The 26,461-nt window shown below is 34.2% G+C and overlaps 3 protein-coding genes across 4 annotated transcripts; 1 reads left to right on the top strand and 2 right to left on the bottom strand.

Moving 5' to 3' along the window:
• Positions 1 to 1,417: 1,417 nt before the first annotated feature.
• Positions 1,418 to 3,346, bottom strand: LOC131657515 (protein NRT1/ PTR FAMILY 8.1-like). The gene is made up of 3 exons (XM_058926904.1): positions 3,250 to 3,346; positions 2,396 to 3,158; positions 1,418 to 2,255 (listed from the first exon to the last, which is right to left on the bottom strand). The coding sequence occupies exons 1-3, from the start codon at positions 3,344 to 3,346 to the stop codon at positions 1,418 to 1,420; spliced, it is 1,698 nt and encodes a 565-aa protein (XP_058782887.1).
• Positions 3,347 to 9,358: 6,012 nt separating this feature from the next.
• On the bottom strand, positions 9,359 to 13,132 carry LOC131654862 (protein NRT1/ PTR FAMILY 8.1-like). Of its 2 annotated transcripts, XM_058924790.1 has the most exons (5): positions 13,015 to 13,132; positions 11,416 to 11,518; positions 11,114 to 11,331; positions 10,398 to 10,942; positions 9,359 to 10,312 (listed from the first exon to the last, which is right to left on the bottom strand). In XM_058924790.1, exons 2-5 carry the CDS (start codon positions 11,510 to 11,512, stop codon positions 9,475 to 9,477), a joined length of 1,698 nt encoding a protein of 565 aa, XP_058780773.1. In that variant the 5' UTR covers positions 11,513 to 11,518; positions 13,015 to 13,132; the 3' UTR covers positions 9,359 to 9,474. The 2 variants fall into 2 exon arrangements, with proteins under 2 accessions (XP_058780773.1, XP_058780772.1); XM_058924789.1 differs by lacking the exon at positions 13,015 to 13,132 and having other exon boundaries at positions 11,416 to 11,661.
• A 9,592-nt stretch (positions 13,133 to 22,724) lies between these two features.
• On the top strand, positions 22,725 to 25,190 carry LOC131660230 (zingipain-2-like). The gene is made up of 5 exons (XM_058929413.1): positions 22,725 to 23,232; positions 23,417 to 23,652; positions 23,765 to 23,905; positions 23,996 to 24,427; positions 24,725 to 25,190. Exons 1-5 carry the CDS (start codon positions 22,803 to 22,805, stop codon positions 24,803 to 24,805), a joined length of 1,320 nt encoding a protein of 439 aa, XP_058785396.1. The 5' UTR covers positions 22,725 to 22,802; the 3' UTR covers positions 24,806 to 25,190.
• The last annotated feature ends 1,271 nt before the right edge of the window (positions 25,191 to 26,461 follow it).

Here is a 26,461-nt window from a genome sequence, read left to right as displayed (position 1 = left end):
TGGTCGGTTTGCTTCCCGGCGTATTCCTTATCAGAGTCGTCTCAAACTTTTGAGAGGCCCTGTGTAAAAAGTTGAAGTTATCTTTCGTTGAATCGTGAAAATATTTTAAAGGGCCCTATTTAGCGTAAATTAGCAGTGAAATATATAATTGGAGGCCCTTTTTGCCATAGCTTTAACATAAAAAAATGTGAGGCCTTGTGTTGTAGGTCGCCTTGCACACCCTCAAAGACGGGCCTGTTCCTTATGGTCCTAGCAATAGGAATGACGAGGTTTTGGAAAAGTTATGGAAGATGGAGGTGCCTTTCAAAATCAAGGCATTTGCTTGGAGACTTTTTGTAAATAGGCTTCCAACCAAAGATCTTTTGAAAGATAGAGGTATTGCTTTATCTATATCTAATTTATTATGTATTTTTTGTGGGCTACATTTGGAAGATAGAGACCATATTTTTATCAAATGTAATGTAATTAAACTTGTTTGGAAAGATATTGGTGAGTGGATGGATTATTCGGGTTGGAAGGAGGAAGATTGCATTCCGCTTTTTATGGAATGGATTGCCATGAGTCGTAAGAAAAGAATTAAAGTAGGCAAATTGGGGGTGTTATGGTTGGCCACTTGTTGGACTATTTGGTTGACAAGAAATGGCGTTTGTTTCAAAAATGATGAGTGGAATGTTAATGATATAGTGTGGAAAATCAAGACTTTGGTGTGGAGATGGTCTTTCTTAAGAGATATTACTTATTCCAATTGTAACTTTTACGATTTTTGTAAAGACCCGGTGTCTTTTTTATCGTGATTGTAATTGGTTTGTAATATTCCGAATTTGTGTAACAAGGTTGGAGAACCCTTAGTTCTCTATTTAATATATTTCTTGCTTAAAAAAAAAAATATAATAAACTGATAAATAGGTATGCTGTACGATGATGTACCATGAATAGTCTAGTGGCAACCATATTATTTTGATCTGTTCTTGTGTATATATTTTTATTTAGTGATTTTGCATGTCAGATTTCTAGTGTGCAATTCAGGAATCAGTACACCTTACAAAAAAAATACCTTTAATATGAGCAGTTTATTTTTTTTATACTATAGAATCATCACTTTTGAATAGATATGCTAATTGTAAAATTGAAAAGCTTTAAAGTGTTATGAGATAGCTATAGGTAGGAGAATAAATATTTTATTAGACAATAAATGGGGATTAATTAGGCACCTTCTAATATTAGTTGGAGATTAACTAAGATTATTACAAGATTATTTACTAGAAACTAGCAATTGATTGCTGCTAAATTTATCCTAACTAATTCACAACCAATCCCTAGCTAGATTTGTTGCTTATAAAACTTTTGAGAATGCATAAAAAAAAAAAATAACACCAGATAAAATTTTACAAAAAATATTAAAAAGAAAAGGGTGTGCTCATGGTTCAGTGTGTTGATTGTTGTTTAATTCAACCATGTTATCAGATCTTGCAACCACTGATTCTTTTCCTTTGTAAAATTTTGCAACCATCAAATAAACCAAAAAATTGATAGCATTGATAGCAGCCACTACCCAATAGAACCAATCCAACTTGCTTTTATTAAGATCATTCCTTAACCATCCTTTCTCTTGTCCTCCAGTTGTAAGTATAACAATCTTAACCAAAGCTGTACTCAACCAATTTCCAATTCCAGACTCACACAAAAACAATGCACTACTAATACTCTTTGTCCCGTCGGTCACTTCGTCGTAAAAAAACTCTAATTGTCCGACATAGGTAAAAACCTCCGCAGAACCGATTAGGAAAAATTGAGGCAGCAACCAAAACACACTCATGCTATGTATTTGCGGGTATTGTTCCCGTCTTTTCTTTTCAATTAATGCAGCTGAACCCATAGCAATGGTTGCGATGAAAAGTCCAACACCCATTCGTTGTAACGACGTGATGCCACGTTTGTGGCCGGTGAGTTTACGGAGAACCGGGATGAAGAAATGCTCGTAGATGGGAACAAGTATAAGCCCGTTGATGGCAGAAAATGTGGTAACTGAACTTGTTGGAATTTCAAAGTTACCTAGCTTCCGGTTCATGATGGTGGATTGACTTATAAAAAAAGTTGACATTTGACCTAAACAAATTGAAAGTGCAATGGTAGTTGCCCACACTGGAAGAATTTTAATGATTGCTTTGAATTCTTCCACTTGTGTCACCGTGCATACATTCCATCTATCATTGATCTTGGTTTTTGGTGTTACTACCGCTGCTTTGTCCAAAAACCTACAAAATTATTTTGTTTCAGTATCGAATAATTGATGTATCTGATCTATACATCACTGACGTCTTTAAAAAAAGTGTGCCCGTGCTTTATAATATCTAATCTATATATAAATCAGAATTGATATTTAGAATTTACTAACTTGTATTGTAGAGTCCTTGGAAGCTTGCGAGCGCCAATAATATCAGAGTGCGAGGTCCTAACTTCATAGAGATGAGTTTCTTTTTCTACGACCACTCCTCTTCGATGATTCTTTATAGAAGCTACAATAACTTGAAGAAACCTAGTAAAAGGACTTCCCATTGGCTTTTGAAAACGATAATAATTAATACCAATCGCTAGAACAAAGATAGATAAAATTGTAGTAATAGTTGGTATTCCAAAACCCCAACTCCACCCTAGTTTTTCTTGTACATAAACCAACACCGTAGTCCCAACTAGTGCACCAATGTTGATGGCAAAGTAAAACCAATTGAAGAATGAATATTTCTTTTGAACTTCTTTCTCATCCCCTTCGTCAAATTGGTCTGCTCCGAAAGATGACACACAAGGTTTGATTCCTCCTGTGCCTAAAGCAACAAGGCCAAGTGCACCTAATAAGAATGTCATTTGGAATTGGCTTGCTTCTTTGTTTTTTTGCGGGCGGAATACGTCGTAGGTTGCTGATATTGTCAGCATAAACATTCCCACCGCATAGATGAAAGAAAAAATAATAATTGTTTTGAAGCGACCCAAATAAGCATCAGCTAGAAAGGCTCCCTGAAGAGTGAGTATATAAGCAGATCCAATCCAGTTTGTGACATGAGTGGCGGAATCTGGTATTGTTAGATGCATTTCATTAACCAAATAACGAGTCATGTTCATTGCTATTGCAATGTATGCCATCCTCTCAACCGCTTCGTTCACTAAAAAAACAAAAACATCGTTAAATATTGCAAACATTATGTCTACATTATATTGTCATTCTATTTGATTTTACAGTGTTGTGTTGCATACTTATGATAAAAGGAGCAGCCTTCCATCCTCCGGTCGTTCGTTTATCTGCAAATTTACCATGTTTATCCACGCGACCATCGCTTACCAAGAATTTCATCTCTTCCTATTTGGTAAAAGTATAAAAGGAAATTAATTTTGCATATATTATGTAGTATATGGAATTTCGTGTTCTTTTTTCTGAACGGAAAAACATAAGAAATTAAATGGGAAGATGAATACTTATTGTGTAGATTATGGATTCTGATCCTCTTGAGTGTTTGTTTTCACTTTGAAACTTCACTTGATCTTCTTATTTGAGAGAGAAAATTTTATATACAGAAGTTTGTGAATTACTTGTAGCTTTATAGCATGCATTCTCATATGAATTACAGTTTTTAATATTGTTGGAAAAAGCAAGTGAAGTTAAGGTTTTCTTTTTTTGGAAAAATGTTATTTCAACTACTACTATTTTTGTTTTTCTTCGTTTCAACAACAACTCCTATTTTTCGTATTTCTTCGTTTTAAAATAATTGGAAAAACTGATTGAAGTTAAACTTTTAATTGTATTTTATAATAAATAACATTTTTTATCACTCTTAATTTAATAGTAGTAACATTTACAATATATTTATGACAAGAATTCACCTTATGACAAAACCTCAAGAAAAAAACAACAACAAAAAGAAAAAGAAAAATAAATAGAAGTGTTTGGAAGAACCTACATTAAACTGGAAGTATATTTTCCCTGATATCTTCGATCCACTATTGTTGTTTTCTCTGATGTTGAGATAAATATATTTTTATAAGTCAAAGATAATGACGCGACTTGAAATTTTAGTGTGTAAAAGCAAAAAAAAAAAAAAAGACAAAATATTTATTTTTGTCCCTTAACTATACCCTTAGGTTCATATTGATCCTTTAATTTATTTTCTGTTACTTTGGTCCCTTAACTTTCAAAATGTTTTATTTTAGTCCTTTTTGTTTAATTAGAGACGGATTTAGCGACCAATTTCAAAGTTTTTTCGTCGCTAATCAGATAAAAAAGACTAAAATAAAACATTTTGAAAGTTAAGAAACCAAGGTGACACAAAAATAAATTAAGAGACCAATCTGAATCCAATGGTATAGTTAAGGGACCAAATGATATTTTGCCAAGAAAAAAAAGTGTGAAAGTTCGTCTGATGGTGTTGGCCTGAGTGAATAGTGTATTGTAAAGACATAAGGATATTTCCGAAAGTTCAATGAAACACAAGAAATGGGGTTGAATTTGGTTTATAGAGTTAAATCTTTTCAAACACCCAAAGATCAAACAATACTCATGCACAAAGTAAACAACAATAATAAAAGACACGTGTATTTTTATTAAGGGTTAATAGTAATTCACCCCCTGTAATGTTAGCGAATTTTGCTTTTCCCCCCTTCCTACGTTTTGACAACGATTTTTTCAAAAAAAACCGTTGCCAAAATCTACCTTTGGCAACGGTGGGGGGTAAACGGAAACACACTCTTATTACATGGGGGTAAACTACTATTAACCCTTTTATTAATAAGGACTTAATTCATTAATCAATTCCATGATTACAACCATAAAGACTACCCGTTAATTTCTTCTCAAGGATCCTAACTAAACCTTTAGTCCCTCAAAGACTTTCAACTCAAAGAAAAAGCGTCAATGACATCTCGAGTATTCGTCTCTCAAGATAAACTTCAATAACAAGTGTTACTGACCTCTCAAGAATTTTGACCAAACTGACCCCTCAAAGAAATTAACCAACTGCTTCATAAAGTTGATTACGCACAGTTTTAAGCATAACGGACAACATTTTAAAAGATATAAAATAAATTCTTTTGAGTGTTTCTCTTCGTTATCTTTGAAGATTTTCTTCACTTCTTGTTTTATATGTAAGTGATTTTTTCAAGTTCAGTTTCACGTAAGCATTCAGTAACCTTCTCACTTCTAACTCGTTTTTCAAAGATTTACTCCTTTTCATGTGTGATTTTCCTTTTTCTCCTTTTAGATTTCTTCTTCGTGCAACTTCTTCTTTTTAATGTGTCTCACTCTCTGGTGTGTATGTATGTCTACATTGTTGCACACACTCTCTTGTGTTTTCAATCTTACAGATTCTCTTTAAATAAATAAGGAAAAATAAATCCGTTGGAGAAAAGAGATTGAGTATCCACACAACAAATATAATTGTTTGAGACGTTAACTATTAAGATACTAGAGTGGCGATAGTAGCACTATGATGAGACGTGTGAACAGTAACAGTATATTATACATTTCTTTATCCATATGTATGTAGGGTTATGGGTAGGATGTTGTATTGTAGTAACGTGATGTTGTACTTTGATATTATTTCCACACTTCTTCCTGTTACAGCTAACATCATGAACTATAGGCTTCTGATAAAGTTTGGTGAAGCTTGATCAGAGGTTAGATGTATTTCCTTCTCCACACTTAACTTCTTTGAGTCAGAGGCTTTTAATATGATATGATAAAGCTTGATCAGAGTAAGTTCATCAAAGTTTAAGATATCAGAATCATAAAGAGACAGAATCTTTCATAGATGTTTTCTGGATAGATTCTTGTCGATGCATTGACTTGATAACTCAAGTTCTGAATTTTAATTTCTACTTCTTTAAGATTTTCTTTCAAACGTTATTCCTTTGAATCTGAGTCTTCTAATAAATATTGATGAAACTCTTTGAGTACAAAGTCATTCTCTTACATTAGATTATTGCTTGCTTTTGATGACACCATACTTCGCTAGTGTTCAGATTCTGCTAGTCTCTAGATTCAACATGTGCATGGCTTCATCTTCTGGTGCATTTTAACTTGACTTCTTCAGATTCAGAGTTGTTTTCTTCTAGATCTTCACATTGAACAACCATTAGAGAGCAAAAAATTTCTTTAAACAAATGTACTTGTTATCATCAAAACATCAAGGATTAGTTGACGAATCAGACTTGTTCCAACAATTTTCCCCTTTTTAATGATGACAATACCATATATTTTAATGAACAATTTTCTTTTAGATAAACACACAATATTTAAAAACGTCATAGTTAAGTTTGTAAGCTCCCTCTGAGTTTAAAACTTATTAAATTTTCAACTTTAGAAGAGTGAGGTTTGCAAGCTCCCCTTGTGAATAATATCGAAAATTTTCATTAGTACTTCAGAGTTAGGTTTGCAAATTCTCCCTGAGAGTATGACTTAGAAAATTTTGATAGTCTAGAAAATTTTATTTAATAAAAAATGTGCATTGTTTGATCAATTTGAATGATGCACAATAGTTTAAAACAACATAGATATGTTTGTAAGCTTCCTCTAGGTTCAAACATATTAAAAATTTCAATCTCATTAGAGTGAGGTTTGCAAGCTCGCTCTGAGAACATAAAATCTTAATCAAAGTTAAACGTGTCAATAATTAGAGTATGTGCCAAATTGAAATAATATCAAAGTGTCTTGCACACATAAATTCTTTAGAGAAAATATGGATATAACAATTCAATTAGCTCAAGTATCAGAGTTCCCACAAAAAAACATATATTTGGATTCTATTAAGGAATCAGATACATCAAAATCATTCACATTTTTCTTCCCCTTTGTCATCAATCAAAAAGAATGTATATTAAGAGCAAGGATTGAAAGAAAAGGATAAAATTTCAATAAATAGCAGATAACTGTTTAAAAGATATATAGGATGAAAGCTTAAACAAGACAAGTAAAGAAACTTCAAAAGTTAGTCAGAGGAAGAACTAATGATGCGAAGTTCCAACCACAAACAAAGTCTTCCCAGCATGGCATCTTTCTTAGGCTTTATATCTTCTAGCACCTTTCAACTTCTCACCCCTGATTTTGGAGACAAATCATCCTCTGTTAAGACTACCCCTTGATGAAGGAATAGTTTTGATATAAATTGTCCAAAAGGAATGAAGAACATCATTCCCTTATGAAAGGTCACGAGTGTTAGCTTTAAGTAATCAAACATAACTTGCATCACTCTCGCGCGCTCTCTCTCTCTCTCAATTTAGATTAAAATTGCATGATTAGGTTTATTTTTATTTTTTTTCTTAGAAATTTTACGTGGTTACATTTTATTGCCTTGTATCAATTTTGTTCATAATTGTAAGCTTTGTTGGATTAGAACTTCAATTATTCTTGTTGCTGTAATTCTAGAATTCTTATTGTATTGAAATTTCACATTTATTTATATATATATATATATATATATATATATATATATATATATATATATATATATATATATATATATATATATATATATATATATATATATATATATATATATATGAGGAGGGATATTCTTACTCCAGGAGTAAGTTATTAACACTTACTCCAAATCTGGATCATTGATTCTTCTCAATCTAATGGTTAAAAGTAATAAGTAATGATTTTCTCTCTCCACATTTAATTACTTAATATTTTTAACCATTAGATTGAGAAGAATCAATGATCCAGATTTGGAGTAAGTGTAAATAACTTACTCCTGGAGTAAGAATATCCCTCCTATATATATATATATATATATATATATATATATATATATATATATATATATATATATATATATATATATATATTCTGTTTAAAAGTATACTTTATAGTTTATAGGCATTGTGCCTCTGCCACGCGCAAACAATTTTAAACTCTAATCTTTTTTAAATAAACAAAAAAATTTAACTGGTCAATTTATTATCTCCCTTCTAGGCTGTTACATTGTATAAGAATTCATGATGCAGCTAAAAGAAAAATTCATAGAGTTTAAGCTTCTAGAAGAACATGAGTTCCATGAGAAAGGAGGGAAAAAAAGTCAATGCTTTAAAAAAAACAGAAATAAAAGAATCTAAAATGAAAAAATAGATCAAGAAAGAGAAATAGTTTTAGTTGAGGATCATCTAATTTAAAATGAAATCAAGAGTTTCAATTTTGGAGAGGTTTAGATCTCCATCACGAAAGTTGATCAGTGCATTTTGATGCACATTTCTCTACGGTTGTACTTATACATTTCCATGGTTTGTTTGTCTTATTTTTGTATTTTATAATGTTTTTTATATTTTAATTTATTTTTATTGTTATTTGATTTTCGTATTTAATTTTCAGCTTTAACAGTCTGCACGGAAACGATCATAACTGGAGTTTCAGGAGTCCGATTGAGGCGTTATAATAATCGACGGAAAGCTAAGAGAAAGAGCTACAATTCTTATGTTGGAGTCGAAGTCAGAATCGGACTGTAGAAGGGCCAGAAAATTCGTTGAAGTTGCAGCACTAGTTTTAGTTAAGTTTCGGGTCAATTAGTTTTGGGTCTGGGTCATATGTTTGACCCAGTTGGATTGTAAAACGGGTTGTACTCTTTCCCCTTAGGGTAGCAGCCGCGGTACTGGAGCATCTATCACTATTCACGAAAAAAACCAAGCTTGTACGATTGACTATGGAGAACTAAACCTTCTGGACGGATTTACTGTATTCAGGTTCAATACTTTGAGATTGTTATAACTACAAATAGAATTCTATTCCTTTCAATAATATTATATGATCATTGTTTGCTTAATCCGGCAATAGGAATATATATCTTACGATGTCGATCACACTTGTTGAATGATATTGTGTTCAAATAGGATAGAGATCGTAGTTGTATCAATCGATGATAAGTAGAACCCGAAGCAGTGAATTCGTTTGCATTTTAATCACTTATTTCAAAACAGCTTATTTTTAGAATCACTTTTTTTAAGCACTTTTTCTGATTCGAACCCAAACCAATCCCCCCTAATTTCGACTTTGCTTTTAGTTAATAAAATCAAGAATCCTTGCGATACGACTCGAGCCATTGTCGCTGTACTACGTTTTACAAAATACTCGTTTTTGACCCGCGCGCGACAGCGGATCAAAAGTCCACAATAAAAGAATTTTCCTTAAAATGAATTTTGGAACAAACACAGAACGGATAAGAAATCAATGAAGTTCAAGATCTCCATCATTTATGTCATTTTCATTAATTTTTTCTTCAAAGTGATGTAGAAACACTATCATATATCTCTAAAGTTATGGAGTTTCTATCAAACCAAAAAAATGATAATCAAACTTTTTATTTGAAACAAGACATTCCTCTTTTATTTCTGCAGTTTATAGGCAATAAAATAAATTTTCATAATTTAATTGGTTACAAACAAATATAGTTTCACATAACAGAAACATAGTTTTACAACAACAGATCAACCATTCCTTCATGGTTCCATGTCCTGATCTTTGCTGAGTTCAACCATGTTCTCAGTTCTCACAACCGCCGAATCCTTCCCTTTGTAACGTATCGCGACCATCAAATAAACCAATAAATTGATAGCATTGATAACTGCCAGTATCCAGTAGAATCCATCCAACTTGCTTTTATTAAGATCATTCCTTAACCATCCTTTCGCTTCTCCTCCACTTGTAGCGATAATAATCTTAACTATCGCGGTACTCAACCAACTTCCGATTCCAATAGTACTCAAAAACATAGCGCTACTAATACTCTTTGTTCCGTCCGTTGCTTCATCATAGAAAAACTCTAATTGTCCGACATAGGTGAAAACCTCTGCAGCACCCATTAGAAAAAACTGAGGTACTAACCAAAAGACACTCATGCTATATAGTCGCGGGTATTTTTCACGTCTTGTCATTTCAAGTAATGCAGCGGAAGCCATAGCGATGATTGAGATGAAAAGGCCAACTCCCATTCGTTGTAACGATGTGATTCCGCGGTGGTGGCCGGTGAATCTCTTGAGAACTGGGATTATGCATCGCTCGTAGAATGGGACTAGTATGAGGCCGTTGATGGCGCCAAAAACAGGAATAGAGCCTGTTGGAATTTCAAACTTGCCTAGTTTTCGGTTCATGATGTTGGCTTGACTTGTGAAAAAGGTTGACATTTGAGCAAAAGAAATTGCTAGTGCAATTGTAGCAGCCCACACCGGAAGGATTTTAACGAATGATTTGAATTCTTCGACTTGTGTCACCGTGCATACGTTCCATCTGTCTTTAATATTGTCTTTTTTGGTTACAATCGCGGCTTTGTCAAAAAACCTGCAACAATAATTTGTTTCAGTATCGAATAATTGATGTATCTGATTTATATATAGACTGGAATTTTTATTCAGTATTAACTAACTTGTATTGTAGAGTCCTAGGAAGCTTGCGAGCGCCAACAATATCAGAATGTGTGGTCTCGACCTCGTAGAGATGAGTTTCATCTCCTACGACTACTCCTCTTTGATGATTCTTTACGGAAGCTACGATAACTTGAAGAAACCTAGTAAAAGGACTTCCCATTGGTTTTTGAAAACGATAATACTTAATACCGAGAGCTAGAACGACGATAGACAAAACTGTAGTAACAGTTGGTATTCCGAAACCCCAACTCCATCCTACTCTGTCTTGTATATAAACCAATATGGTAATAGCAAGAAGTGCGCCCATGTTGATGGCGAAATAAAACCAATTGAAGAATGAATATTTCATCACAACTTCTTTTTCATCTCCTTCATCGAATTGATCAGCACCGAAAGATGATACACATGGTTTGATTCCTCCTGTGCCTAAAGCAACGAGGCCAAGTGCGCAGAATAAGAATGACAGTTGGTATTGGCTCGCTTCTTTGCTTTTTTGTGGGCGTAATGTGTCAACTGCGGCTGAAATTGTCAGCATAAGCATTCCCTATAACATAATATACAAAATAATATTATAATCCTTCGTCAAACATTCATTTGACTGTGGTTGATTCATGTCTGTGAGATGAATCAACCACAGTCAAACAATGACTGTGATGATATTTCATGAATTTAAACTTGCGTTTCCTTTAAAGACTAGTAAGTAAAATATAGTTACCACGGCATAGATAGAAGAGAAAACAATAATGGTTTTGAAGCGACCCAAATAAGCATCGGCTAAAAAGGCTCCGAGAAGAGTAAGTACATAAGCAGCTCCAATCCAGTCCGTGACATGAGTAGCAGAATCCGGAATCGATTGATGCATTTCGACAACCAAGTAACGTGTCATGTTCACAGCTATGGAAAAGAATGCCAACCTCTCTATCACCTCATTCACTGAAAAAACAAAAACATCATCAAACATTACAAATATTACATCTACATTGTGATTCTATTCTATCATATTGTTGTGTTTCGTACTTATGATATACGGAGCAGCCTTCCATCCTCCCGTTGTTCGCTTATCAGCAACCTTGCCATGTCGATCCACGCGATCATCACTTACCAAGAACTCCATTTCCTCCTGTTTCATACAATTTTACAAAAAAATTATGAGAATGATAAGGTTAATGACATGTATATAACTGTTATTGTTGTTGTTTAAGAACAAATGTGTATTTTATACAATGTGTTAAGAGAGTGGAAAGAGTCTTAACAATAAGAGTATGTATTGATTTATGTTATGTCGGCAGCGGCAGAAATTTGTAACAAATGGAAGCGTTACAAGGATGTTGGTGATAAATATTAATGGAAAAATAAATTTGATAGTGACATTTTCAGTTTTTTGTTGTATAATAGTAGTATATGTGAATATCACAATCATGTATATGGTTGAAGTTAGACTTATTAATACATCTGTCTCCAATTCTGGTCTCTTGAAGAAAAAACATTCATTGGGTAATTGAAAACTTATTCCTAAAATAGAATCATGCATCTTTGAAAAAATAAAATTTAAAATAGTTTTTTCTATTATTTTTAATTAAAATATAATATCATTAATATATATATATAGTAGTGATTTAATATTATATATTATAAAATTTAATGGTAGTACACTGTCAATGTAAAAAAATATTACACTTACATCTAATTAGAATGGTTTAAAGTGCCAAATCATAAAAGTATTTTAAAATTTACCGTGTGACTTGACGCTTTACATGATCGTCAGTGGTTGACAGTGTAAAAATAATTTACATTGCCAGTGCACACCATTCATTTTCTCTATATTATATAGACATTATATAAAATTATTTTCTTAATAATTACATCTATTCGTTTAAATTAAGTTAAATTCAATAAATAATTAAACTTAGGAAATACTTAAATATAGTAAATTTTAAATACTTTAAATTTTAAATGTAATAAAATAAGTTTATTATGTTTGAGTACTACTTCCTGTTATTTCTAAAATATTTTTTTTTTAATTATTTATTAAAATAGAAAAAGTGGATTACTTTTTATAAAAAAAATTAAAATAAGTATTAAGTTAAATAATAACACATCTCCTAAAAATATATGGTAAAAATTATAGAAACATTCATTTGAAGAGATATGTATTCAGTTTTTAATAAATTTTAAAATAATTTTTTTATTACAAAATTTCTATTTCTAAATTTCTGAACATGTGCTCTTAATGAGCAAGACTTTATAATTTATTATTTTTAACCAATTCTAACCTAACACTTATCGTTTTTCTGACATGTAGATGACAATATTGAATGTGGCAGCTGGCAGGTTCAATGCTACTATAGAAAAAAATATGAAGAAAAAAATAATAATAATAAATAGTTTGATTTTATCTACTTGATTTTTCCGTTGATTGGAATTCTACAAACTAAAAATTCTATCTGTTTTTTAGTGGGATTTTCACATGAAAGATAGAAGTATGATTTCACTTCTTTTTCTTTTTTTTTTTGAATAATGAGAAATAACACTTTATACATTCATATAAAAATGATATACAAGAGTATGATGATATATGATAGCATGAACAAACAGATAGGGAAGATGAATACTTACTCTGTAGCGTTTGGATTCTTGAGGGGTTGTTTCCACTCTGAAATGAACCGGCTATCTCTTCACTTGATCTTCCTATTTGTGAGAGACTATTTTTAATTTCTCTAAAAGTGTGTGAAATACTTGTAGAAGTTGTAGTTTTATAGCAGTACATTCTTATCAGAATTACAGCTTTATTTTTGGAAACAAATAGTTTAAATTTAAATTATTAATAACATATTAATTATATTTTTTAATTGTACTACATAGTTAATAATACTTCTATTATTTTTAGTTTGATATCTTTCATTATACATTTAAGATAAAAAAAAAAATATTATCATCATCATTTAGGAGTGAAAATAAAAAATTATAATTTATTTTGGCCCGCTGTAAAAGATTTTCTTTTATCATGATATCAAACCTAGTACCTCAAGGCTACGAGGCAACGTCATAACCACTAATCTACAGCTCAAATTTTGTTTTATGACTTCACACCGCTATAATGGCTATTTATTGTATTATAGATGTAATGGCTATTTATTATATAGGTAGTTTATTATTTGTTTGATACAAATTTTATATAGATCAATTATATTGTATTCAGTCTGGTTCAATATAATATATGACTACTATCATTTTTAAAATCGAAATGAAATTGTAACAAATTAAATATATGACTACTATTATTTATATTATTATCTTTTACTATTATTTAGTAATATTTAGTAATACATTTTTTGATAAATACTTATTAATATTAGTCTACTTTCTTAATTAATATTTATTTTTTTAGGCAAGTGGACCAAATAAAAACAACAGAAAATAGGGGGAATCATGCCCTCTAGTGAAATTTGAATCTAAAATTAGGTAATCCTAACTTGTTTTTAACTTATTCCTCCTGATATCAAAACTTTTATATTATCATTTTTGTCCTTTGTCATATAAGCGATTTTTAGTTTTTCTCTTATAAATTTTTTTTTATAAAAATAATCTTGCCAGAAAATGGCATATGCCATTTGTTTATGTAAAATTGTCTCAAATAGGACATGAACTCTACACTTTAACTCATTTCCATCAAGGCACTTACCACTAAGCTATATGAATTTACTTGTGAAATTTCCACACAATGTATATATTATTATCACTTAATTATTAATGGGTTATTTTATTCAAATATCCCTTCTTTAAAATTGTGAATTATTTAAATATACTTGTAATTTTAGTTATATATATATATATATATATATATATATATATATATATATATATATATATATATATATATATATATCAACTTGTTTTTATGAAGGTCTATTTTAGAAACATACATCTTAGAGTGTACTTAACTACTTTATTGTTAAAAGTTGCTAAAATACACCTTCATAAAAATAAATGATTAAAGTGCATTTAATCATTTTTTAGTTATGGCCGACAAATATAGACTTTTATAAAATAGATCATTTCTCCTGTCACTGCTGATAATTATTCTGGCGAGGTGCATAGTTCTGTTGACGTTGCTAAGGTTGCTGTTGTTGCTGAAGTTGAAGAGGTTGTTGAACAACAGTAGAAATAGTGACAGCAGCCACTTGTTGATAAGATCCCTGATAACTCTTGCGCTTACCCTTGTAAGCGTAAGCAGCGCTAGACTCCCCTTATCTTTCTTAGCATATCCATTGAATGGCTTCTTACCTCCATAAGTGTTACTAACAAGGATTCATAGCTTGAATCCTACCCGACTTGATACCATTTTCACCGGCCAAGACAAGCTTTGAGAAGCTTGGAGCAATACTTCCTGCCATATAGTACGAAACTTGAAGAGTGTTGGTAAACATATCGATCAACTCACGCTCCATCATAGGAGGCTGCACCCTAGCTGCGAGTTCACGCCACCTTTGTGCGTACTCCTTAAAAGACTCGTTATGCCCATTAATGTCAGATCCACAAGGACAAATGATTGATTTACCCATTCAAAGCAATTTATGTGAAGGAGTTAGATTTTACAATTGTGTATGATTATGAGCCATATCAGTGTTATACTGATAATGCTTAACAAATGCCTCAGCTAGGTCGCTCGAAGATCTGCTATATGTTCTCTTCAACTACATATGCCATTCCAATGATGCCTCAGACAAACTAACTTGGAAGAAATGCATCAGCAGCCTCTTGTCCTCAGAATATGCAGACATCTTTCTGTTATAAGCCCGGATGTGGGTCTTAGGACACGTAGTGCCCTTATACTTAACAAAGTCGAGAACTTTGAACTTGGGAGGAATTCTGACACCTGGCACCAGACCCAAATCAGCAATATCGAGCCCAAAAGCACCATGACCTTCAGCGGCCTTCAACCTTTCCTCCAGCATACGATACTTCCCTTCATCAGTAAAAAAATATCTTATGCCTACGTATTCCCTGAAAAGTTAAAGTGTCGTAGTTCGGGATAAAAACTACGAGTTTGTTGGTTGATTTTATGGAGTATGAGTGTCGAATACTTGAGTTCTAACAACCCATATATTCAACACTTAGGGAGAGATTAGAACTGAACTTCCATCTTTTCCATTTAACTCCCTTTTTAAAAAAGAAATGAGGTGAGTTTTAAGTTGATTTTATAGAGCATGAGTGTCGAATACTTGAGTCTTGAAAACCTATATATTTAACACTTAGGGAGAGATTGGAACTGAACTTCCATCTTTCCCATCTAACTCTTTTGTTGAAAAGAAATGAGATGAGTTTAGTTTTGACGCATTATAGACAGATGAGCATCAGATACTCGTGAGAGAGGTAGGAACTGAATTTCCCACTTTCCTGCTTTCTCGTTTTATCGAATTGTAACTATTTGAATAGTTAAGTCAAAAAGACTCGTGTTCAATTAGTTAAAGAGAAGATAAGAACTGAACTTCTCGCTCTTCTATTCAATCAAATTTGTTTGAAAAAAGATTTTTAAAAAGCGAATCGACGTTGGATCGAGAAATTATTATGAAAAAGTTTTAGTTAAGAACGAAATAGGTTGATGGCGATCGACTTACGGGTTCAGAAAGAAACTCGATTATGGATCAAGTTTTATTTTTTGATAAATTTTTTTTTATAACTATGCTAACAATATCAATTAATTATGCAAACAAACAACATTCAAGCAAAACTAATATGATAAGAAAGAAACAAATGAATTTCAAGCAAAATTTCTAATATAAACAAACAAGGGAATATATTTTTGAGAAAAATTTTTTGAAAGGTTTTCTGAAAATTGATTCTTATCACCTAGACAATCAATTAAAAAGGTATTTAACTATTTAATTTAAAGTAATTAAGAGTTAACTATCAAAATTAATTAATTAAATAAATTTAATTAACCAAATAATGTAGTTAACAATTAATTAATGAAATTAATTAGTAAAAACGTTTTTTAATCAAATAAATAAAAAGGATGTAATTATATTTTTAAAAAACGATTTGGCCCAAATTATGAGACATCCATCGGGGGTTTGAATGCAAGAAGATAGGGTGTGGAAACAAAATCGGGTCAGGCCCAGGATCAAGGCCCAACCGCACCAAACATAAGCCAAGGGAAAAAAGACAATTTCTTTATCCACCCCCTACCTTCTTAGGAATCTGCGACGAAATTCCTCAAATGCTTCTATATTTCGGAAGTGCATCTCCGAATGCACTTTTCTGGAAAAACATGTGATTTCGAAGATGTACTTCCGAAATCACCCTATTTTTTAGAAAAAAAGGTGAATTCGGAGATGCAATTCCGAAATCACCTTTTTTTCAGAAATAGGGTGATTTCGGATGTGCACATCCGAATTCACCCCTTAGGATATTTCGAAGATGCACTTTTGAAATATTGTCTGATGCAGAAATACAAAAAACACACCAATAAAGCTCCGATTTATCATAAATAATCAAAAATACAAAGATAGATCAACATAAACTTAAAGTTACATATTGTTAAACACGGGTAGTTGAGGATGGGTCAACATTTTGATAACATCGGCTCCCGATCTTTGAAGTTTCGCATCCAACTCGATCAGACCCTTCGAAGAAAATTGGTAAAAAGTTGACCATATAACTGCTAAATCTTCGTCTTTCTTGACCTCGAACGGGGTGAACTGGACGTTTCCCTTGTCATCAAGTGACAGCGAGCGGTACGCAAGCTTGACAACCTTCCGATTTTCCGGGTATTGCAAAAGAGAGTTGAGCGTCGGTATCAACTCTGCGAATGGCGTGTCGCGCGAGAACCTAAATTGAAGCGGCATCGGATAACCACTACTGAAGTAGACAAAAGCAAGGTGGGGGTAGGTTTGAGTCATTTTTGTTTGTGGCTTGAAGTTGATGGAAATCTATAGAGGCATTATTTATAGACTTCTTGGAGTAATAATGACCCGACAAACCTTATCTTGCTATCAGTGGATGTTTCGGAAATGCATTTCCGAAATAAGGCCTGAAGCATTAAATTTTCGGAAGTGCACTTCCGAATTAAGTAGAGACAGAAACAGAAAAAAAAAGCATTTTGTTCAATACAGTTTGTTTTGTCAAATTCCACAAATTGAACCAAATGACAACAAGTAAATGACAACAACAATTGAATGAGATAAACATTGACAACATTAAATATAGGTATATTATATGTATTAAATCGATTTAATTCTACATTCGTCCTGACAATACATACAAAAAATGTCACACACCTGATCAATACATACAAAAAAAGATCTCGTCTAATCTAAAAAGCCCCGAACGATCCGTTGGCGCTTAAATCTAAAACTGGAAATTCTTCGACTCCTCTCTATTTCCTCTCTCTCTTGCTTCATCATTTCTTCGAACTTCACCATTCTTTCAACAAAAGGATCCGGCCAAGTGTCCGCCTCTTTTGTGTGATGTGTTGTCCACTGACAAGATGTAGCCGGAATAGGACACCCCGATTTCAAAAAAACTTGCACAAAGTGGCATGATCTTAGATACCCGATACAAATGATGCGGTCGGACGCGTCTAAAGGTGGGCGACTATGAAGTGGAAAAAATGTCTCTGAAAAGCCAAATCTCGTCAAATCGACACACACCCAGTCGTACGCACTTGCTATAAGATGACCCATCTCGGGGAATGACATCCACTTTGAAACTGGTGCGTGACCGATTAGTGATGGAAATAGGGAATCATGAACTTAATCAAAGTTTTCTTGTTTCTCATAAAGTCGATCGTAGATGTCCCTATGCGAAGTCAACTCCGAAATAAGTGCCCGTCGAATAAGAGTGTGATTTTCTTCACCTTTTCCTAGCAAATCGGAAATGGACCGATACCCATAATTACCATAGGTACCCATATCAACTATATTATCAATATATTTGTATATAGATAACGGCATCTCATCAATGTAGATCATCGAAGATTTTTTAATCGGAGGTGTATGAGGCAGCTTCGAAATATGTGCTCCTTTGTTAGCACTACACTTGAACTTTGGTGTGGGTGAATCCGGGATCAATGCATCAACATGTTCACAATAAGAAGGATCTCGTTTAGTTGATGTGTCATTTTAGGAAGTTTTCGGCTTTTTAGGCGCACCTTTGGTTTTAACCGGTTGAGATGGAGGTTTCAAATCGATGGTCTCCGAAAACACAATTTTTCGCAATTGTTCTTTTATGTGCAGTTTCACGGTGTCATCCCCTTTAGAAAACTTATCCATTATCTCTTCCAACTCGTCGGTGATGGTAATTTTGAATTCAACTTCATCTTTTTTTAAAAAGAATACAAGCACATGGAAGCCCGTAGGTTTTTCTAACCGTACACCCACATTTTGAACTATCCGGACCCGTTATTTCCGCCCGCCTCGCTTCATGAAAAATAAAATTCAATCTCGCACGAGATATGTTGTAAATCAATTGCGAGTAGAGATTTTTACCCTTAAACTGGTGTTCCACAACCGTCTTGCTTCGACCAAATGATGTTTGAATTTCATTATGTTGATTTTGGAGCATTTTGTTCACGGTGTCCCATCCCCTACACAAATTCCCCTTGCTATCACCCAACCATTTCTTTAACGCCACATGTGTGGATTCGACTCGATTAGTTGTAGTGCAACCAAGATGTCTAACTCGGTCCATCCAAGCACAAACAACTTTTAGTTTTACTTTTTCAAGGATGGTACTTTTGAAGTAGTGACAAAAAGTGTTTAAATCGACACACAATGTCCGGAATTATACCACTTTCTCAGTATACAATTCTTTGGAACGTGCATCTAGAATCTCCCTCAATGCCGCCATTATCTTGTCGACCACATCACCGGCTTTGATGATGTTTTTGTTGTCATCCTTTCTTTCTTTCGTGCCAACCACGAGTTTGAGCTTAGTTCTCACATTGCATGTTATGTGATACCGACAAAGTAATGCGGTTGATGTCGGGAAGACGGTACCAACCATATTCATAAGAGCATTATCTCGGTCGATAACGATGACACTAGGCATATTCTTTTGATCAACCAACAAAGTCTTACATATTCCCAAAGCCCATGTAGAGTTATCCTCTTCCTCGCATTCCAAAAAAGTGAATCCAACCGAATATGTCTTGTCCATGGAGGTCACACCGATAATTTCTAGAAGCAGAAGCCTATACTTGTTGGTCTTGTACGTCGAATCAATTATAAGAACGGTTGGAAATGTGTTGAACAACTTGATACTTTCGGGATGAGTCCAAAATATGTCACGAACCGTAACTTTGTCCTCACAAGTTTTGAAGCTTGAAACGTATTGGTTATCACCCAAGAGCTTCAAAAGATGTTGCATTTCCGACCTCGGGCCCATTTGCTCAACTTTAAGATTGTACCATTCATTGTATACCTGCTTGATATTTGAAACACTATCTTTTTTTTTTGCTTCAAATCAACAAGTATGTTTCTCGGAGCAACTTTGATTGTCGATAATTCCGAAATAGCATCATTCTCTTCGCGAGACAACCAACACGCATTTGGATGTCCGTGTAGCTTAGATTCCAATGCGTGATTATGAAGTCCACAAATGACGCTAAAAAGCCATAAATCATCAATCCTACGGGTTACGCGCAACTTAAACGCACATACACGCTTTCTCAATCCCGTGTCATCATGTTTTAACAACCGGGTTGTTGGTACATACTTCCCACCCCTCTTACAATTCAACATAACAAAAGCTTTCCTCCTACTAGTGCCATTGTTGGACCTTGCTATCACAATGCCAAATCCAAGTTTACTAGCTTCATTTTGGACCCAATCTAGCACATGTTCACGACAAGCGAAATTCATATCATTTGTAAATTATGGTCGAACATCCACCGCAACGATTTTGGTTTTAACATCGTTAACCGACTCTTTAGGCTTAGGATCTATGTTGACCTCTTCTGTGACTACTAACTCATCGGTGACAATGTTATCCGGATGCACCATACCTAACATATGCAAAAAGACATAAATGCTGTTAAAACTGTTTTTTAAAATTCTGCATCAGAGCTTATTTCATAAGTGCACTTCCGAAATTTGTTAGGTGATGTATTTCGGAAGTGCATTTCCGAACTGACGCAGTTTCTTCATCAACAAATCAGCAAAAATGTAGTGGAATAAGAGATGAAATGAAAATTCTTTACCTCAAATTGTAGCTTTCTATGCTCTCTTTCGTATGATGAACCACTTGAAACCTGATTTGGAGACGAAAAATGGATTGAAAATGATTGAGGTTTTGGAGAGGGTTTGAGTTTTTGTTTGGAGAAAAAAGAATGAAATAGTGAAGGATGGAAAATAGTATATGAAAGGCTTTTTCGGAGATGTATCTCCGAAAAAACACCTCACATGTTAATTCCAACGTTTAAATTGGAAAATAAGTGATTTCGGAGATGCATTTCCGAAAACACCCAAAAATGGGTATTTTTGGAGATGCATCTCCGAAATAATAGAAAATGTGAAAATTGGTGATTTCGGAGATGCATCTCCGAAATAAAAAGGGTATTTTGCGGTTTTCAACAGGACTTCTCACCAAGGGGGTGGATGAAGAATTGTCGGGGAAAAAACCTAAGAAAACCTTAATGCCAAAAGCGGCACTCGTTGTCTTGATTCCCACATCAATCTAGATTTCAAATTATCTTTCCAATTAAGAAAATTAATTTATTTTCCTTTGGAAAAGCCAAATCACACGATCTCTCTCACATCCTATTTTCTCTCAATTCAATCTAATACCCTCTTAACCTCAATTAATACACAATTAAAAACAAAATTAAGACTTTTTCTCTAAAAAAAGTGAGGTTCCCTCACAAATGCTTTCAAGATTTTTTCTCTGCACAACAAAACTGCACCTTAAGTCCATTTTAGAACACCGCCACAAATTTTTTTTAGTTTGGTGGGATGATTCTGATGATGGCCTCGTTAAAGTAGACGAGATAGTCCCTTAGTGACTCTGACGGACCCTGGCATATGTGAACAAGCTGGTGGTGGAAATTTTCCTGTAACGACTGGCGACGAACTGATGCACAAGCTTCTTCACTAGCTTCTGATAGCTTTTGATGGAGGCACGGGGTAGACTCATATACCATCTTAGGGAAGATTCCTTGAAAGTGCTAGATAACAACTTGCATTTCAGGGAGTTCGAAGCTCCTATGATGGAAAATGTGCATGTTGATGGAGGATACATGCCGGTAGGATCACCGCGTCCATCGAATTTGGCCAAGGAGGGGGGTTTAAATTCCTCGGGGACAAGCGCCCTCATATCTCGTCTGAGAGTGGCAAGGGGTCTAGCACTTCCATATCCTCCGGAGGATTGGAGTCTTGTTGACATTGTCTGATATTGTGGACGTCGTATTCTAGTGTTTGGTTATGGAGACGTAATTCGTCCATGGTGACACGCATCTCCGCCAAGGAGTCAGGATCACCGCTACCGCTTGTAGCTTATGGCGTAGGTGATGGAGCTCTCTTGTTAACCATGGCTGAAAATGGCTAGGTGTAGGAATGAGGGTAACAATGAGTATGGTGATAAAGAAGGCGTGGCCCATGTTAGTTTTACCAGGGCACCACTGTATTGATAAAAAAGTACGGGAGTGCATGTTTCTCCTACAAAGGCAGGGGGACTCGGAGGCTTTAGTAGGTATATTAAGCTGTATGGTGGTTAGAATTTGCCCACGACAGCAAGAAGCATTGTACGGTGGTGTTTCACGGTGATTTTAGAGGTCCTACTTAATTATTGAGTTGTGTGCTTAAGTATAAGCGTATGTGGAGTGTGATCTATATGGCTTACGATATGCCCTTCCTCCCCCTAAAGGAGAGTTATATATAGTGACCTTTTTAGGCCTAGAGTTCAAGTAACCCTTAGGGGCGACAACTGCTCCCTCATGATCACGAAAAATTATTGACCGCCCAATCTTCAAGAAATAGTGGTGGACTCCCTCTCCTTTAACTAATTGCATTAAACATCATCAGTTCTTAGAACAGACTCCCTACTCTACTCTATCTGGATGTCATCCAAGCGACATCACTCTAACGCGGAGACTCCAAAATTGCCCATACTTAAAAAGATTCCCACAAATATAATATAACACTACAACATATCAAACAAAACTAAAAACTAAAAAGTTAAAAAAAAAAAAAAACATTTATAGTTGTGATATTGTTATTGTTAAAATAGTAGTATTTATTTTTGAAAATTCAGTATCTTAAAACCGATTCGATTAATTTAAGAGAACCAGAGTTGCACACATTTTGTTTGGGTTGTTATTTAATGCAATCAAAACAAAAAAACACGTAGCTCAATTTGGCTCATATATACCCAACGCAATCAAAACTCAACTTTTCCACACACAAAAAATGAAAATTTTCACTTTCATTCCTCAATTGCCATCTCTAATCCTCCTTTTGTCTCTTTCATCTTTCGTCTCTTCTTCAGACACTTCCAAACTCTTCGAAGAGTGGAGCAAAAACCATGGCAAAACATACGCTTCTGAAGAAGAGAAGCTTCACAGGTTCAAGGTGTTCGAAGACAATTACGCGTTTGTCACACAACACAACCAAATGGGAAATTCCAGTTATACCCTCTCCCTCAACGCTTTCGCAGATCTCACTCACCAAGAATTCAAAACCACTCGTCTCGGTTTGCCTCCTTCGTTGCTGAGATTGAAATTCGACAAATTTCAGAATCAACCGGTTGTTGATGATAATGATCTTCTGGAAGTTCCGTCGCAGGTTGATTGGAGAGAGAGTGGCGCTGTTACTAACGTCAAAGACCAAGGAAGCTGCGGTACTTTTTTTATACTATGCAGAAATAATCATTAGATTTGAAAATTTTGATATAAAATTATTACTAGTGTCGTCGTGTCAGGGTAGTGTCTCGTCTCTGTCTCTGTGTATGTGTCTGGTGTCTGTGTCTCTGTGTTCGTGATTATTACTTCATAGTGATTATTAAAAGTAGTGTTATTATGCAGGTGCTTGTTGGTCATTTTCAGCTACCGGGGCTATTGAAGGGATAAACAAAATTGTGACAGGGTCTCTTGTAAGTCTTTCTGAACAAGAATTGGTAGATTGTGATACAAGGTATAATAGTGGTTGTGGTGGTGGACTCATGGATTATGCATATCAATTTATCATTGAGAATAAAGGTATTGATACCGAAGAAGATTACCCGTATGAAGGTCGTCAAGTACTTTGCAAAAAAGACAAGGTAGGTTGTGACATACTTATAGATTGGATTATCATTCGCTTTAACTTGTTTTTGTTTATTGATTTTGTTGATATTGGTGTTTACTATGTTTTACTTGTATTGAATCCTACAGTTAAAAAGGCGTGTTGTTACGATTGATGGTTATACGGATGTGCCTTCGAAAGATGAGAACAAACTACTAAAGGCTGTTGCAGTCCAGCCTGTTAGCGTAGGCATATGTGGTAGTGCGAGGGCTTTTCAGATGTACTCGAAGGTTAAGCTCAATAGTCAAAATATTGTAATATAGTTTCACCGATTACTATACTGAATTTGCTGTAATATACTGTTCTTTTTTCTATTTTAGGGTATCTTCACTGGACCTTGTTCAACTTCTCTTGATCATGCGGTGTTGATTGTAGGATATGGTTCTGAGAACGGAGTAGATCATTGGATTGTGAAGAACTCATGGGGAAAATATTGGGGAATGAATGGTTACATACACATATTACGAAACACTGAAAGTTCTGCAGGGATATGTGGAATCAACTTGTTAGCTTCATATCCGACCAAGACCAGCCCTAATCCTCCTGTTCCACCTCCGCCAGGTCCTGTAAGGTGTAATCTGTTTACTCACTGTTCAGAAGGTGAAACATGTTGCTGTTCCTGGAAGTTTCTCGGAATATGTTTCTCTTGGAAATGTTGTGGTGTAAGTTCTGCCGTGTGTTGTAAGGATAAGCGTCACTGTTGTCCACAAGATTATCCAATTTGTGACACTAGAAATAGCCAGTGTCTTAAGGTTTGTATGAATTACCTCCTTTCTATACTCATCTGACTTGAACAAACTGGTTGATAGATTTGTCAATGTTGTAAATAGCGGCTACAGCGCAATAGCAGAATTTCAAAAAATTGCTGTTGCATAGCAGAATTTAAATGAACCGCAATTGACAACACTAAGCTTTGTTTACATATATGTTTGAATCAGATCTATTTAATTATTCGCGAGCTTTGAAATCAACGCTTCAATTCTAAGCTGATTACTTGTTGCTGGCAGCAGTTTTATTTATGCATACTGATTTCAGTCTTTAACTTGCAGAGAGTTGCAAATGGAACGATAACAATGGCATCTGATAAAGAAGATACTTTTCATCAGACAAAAGATTGGAGTTCTCAATGAGTATTTATCATTTACATCACTCATTTGTATTGTTGAATATTTCCAATAGCTTATCAGTATGTATTACTGTGAGTCATTCATTTCTAGCAGTCAAATAGGGTATGAAAGGAAACAGATTATAGTATGGGATATTGATAGGTTAGGGAATGCTAGGACGATCCAAACGTAATACTAGAAAGGATGCATCTATGTTTGAAATGTATCTCAGTTCTTGCGGTTTTATTAATAGAGTTGTTATAGCAAGACTGAATTGTGCCTCAGAACAAAATTATGTGGTAGCTTACTTCTTATGTTACTTCTTAGTTCTGAGTTTAGCTTAGAATTGCATATGTTTTTTTGTGGTTTGCAAGATAGTGAATATGGCATGAATTGTCTTCATTGATGACATATTTGGACTAAAGTTCGGGCTTCTAAATTCACCCGAGCAACTAAATTTCATCATCAAATAATATGTTTGCCATAAACTTAATTAGATTATTTTTAAAAATTAATTTGAGATGACAAACCATGATTTTAGTTGAAATGAAGAAATTTTGCTTCTAATGAGTTCTCACTCCTCCTAACAAAGTAATCACTAACATTTGTTGCACGTTACTCTGACTCGGTTGCATCTCCTGCTCCGATTATGTTTCTTTTGGTTGTTTTTCTTGTCGTTATTGATATGGTTTTGATCTTGATTTTGAGATATGTTTAGATGACGGATTGAGTCGCTTGCGTCTTCAATCAATAATTGTTGTTTACTATTTAGTTTTCTGTTCTTATCACTTGTGTGTCAGAGCTGTGGGCTTGATTCGAAACTTGTTCAATATGATTATCATCTCTTTTTCGTTTGAAGGTTTGAAAATTCCTCAAATTTAAAGACAATGATACTAGCACATGAAAGAAGATCGCCAATGTTATATGTGATGATGCTCTAATTTCCAGTTTTACATCTTCATAGAGGTTTAGAATTTCTTGCTTAAAAATCTACGGTAATTGGAAGCAATGCTTATGGTAATTGAATTATAAATTATAAGCAGTATTTTATGTAATTTTTCGAGTTGGAGTTGAGACATTAATTTGATACTGGTCTTGATGCAAAGGTTAGTTTGTTATGAGTGTGATTTGGATTGAATAAATATAAACATGATAACAATGGTATAGTTGACACTGAAGCAATTCTGCAAGAACTACCTTTTCTTTTTCTTTGTTCTGCCTCCTGTTGTACTCAGTTATTTCGTATCAGTACTGCAATTGATTTTGAAATGTGGAAGTGTTGGTTTTGTTGTTGTCCTACTTTTATGTTCCATATGAAATAGGAAAGTAAAAGTTTATCCCAACATGGCTACTGCAACTCAGAGCTTGCTTATATTTTGAGTTGATTTAGCTTATTGTTTCACTTTTCAGTTTGTGGGAGGATGAACTCTTTGGATAGTCTCTCTATCCATTTGTAATATTTCAGTCTCTAGGAGCTCAAGCAGTTGCCGCTGCAAGACTAGCCGCTCTTGAGTAAATAGCAGCTCTTACCGCGCTTGATGGTGAATAAGCCCTGGAATCCGTGTTGAGAAAGCATCCAATTGCTATTACAAAAGCATATCCCTTATCTAATTAGAAGGAACTTCTTTCCGGCGAATTAAGAGTTTATATAGCGGGACACCTCTCTCCTTACATGTTGGT

Source organism: Vicia villosa, linkage group LG3 (assembly GCF_029867415.1).
Source record: "Vicia villosa cultivar HV-30 ecotype Madison, WI linkage group LG3, Vvil1.0, whole genome shotgun sequence".
NCBI lineage: Eukaryota > Viridiplantae > Streptophyta > Magnoliopsida > Fabales > Fabaceae > Vicia > Vicia villosa.
Note: the sequence above shows the minus strand (reverse complement) of the source record. Positions and strands in the feature narration are given on the sequence as shown.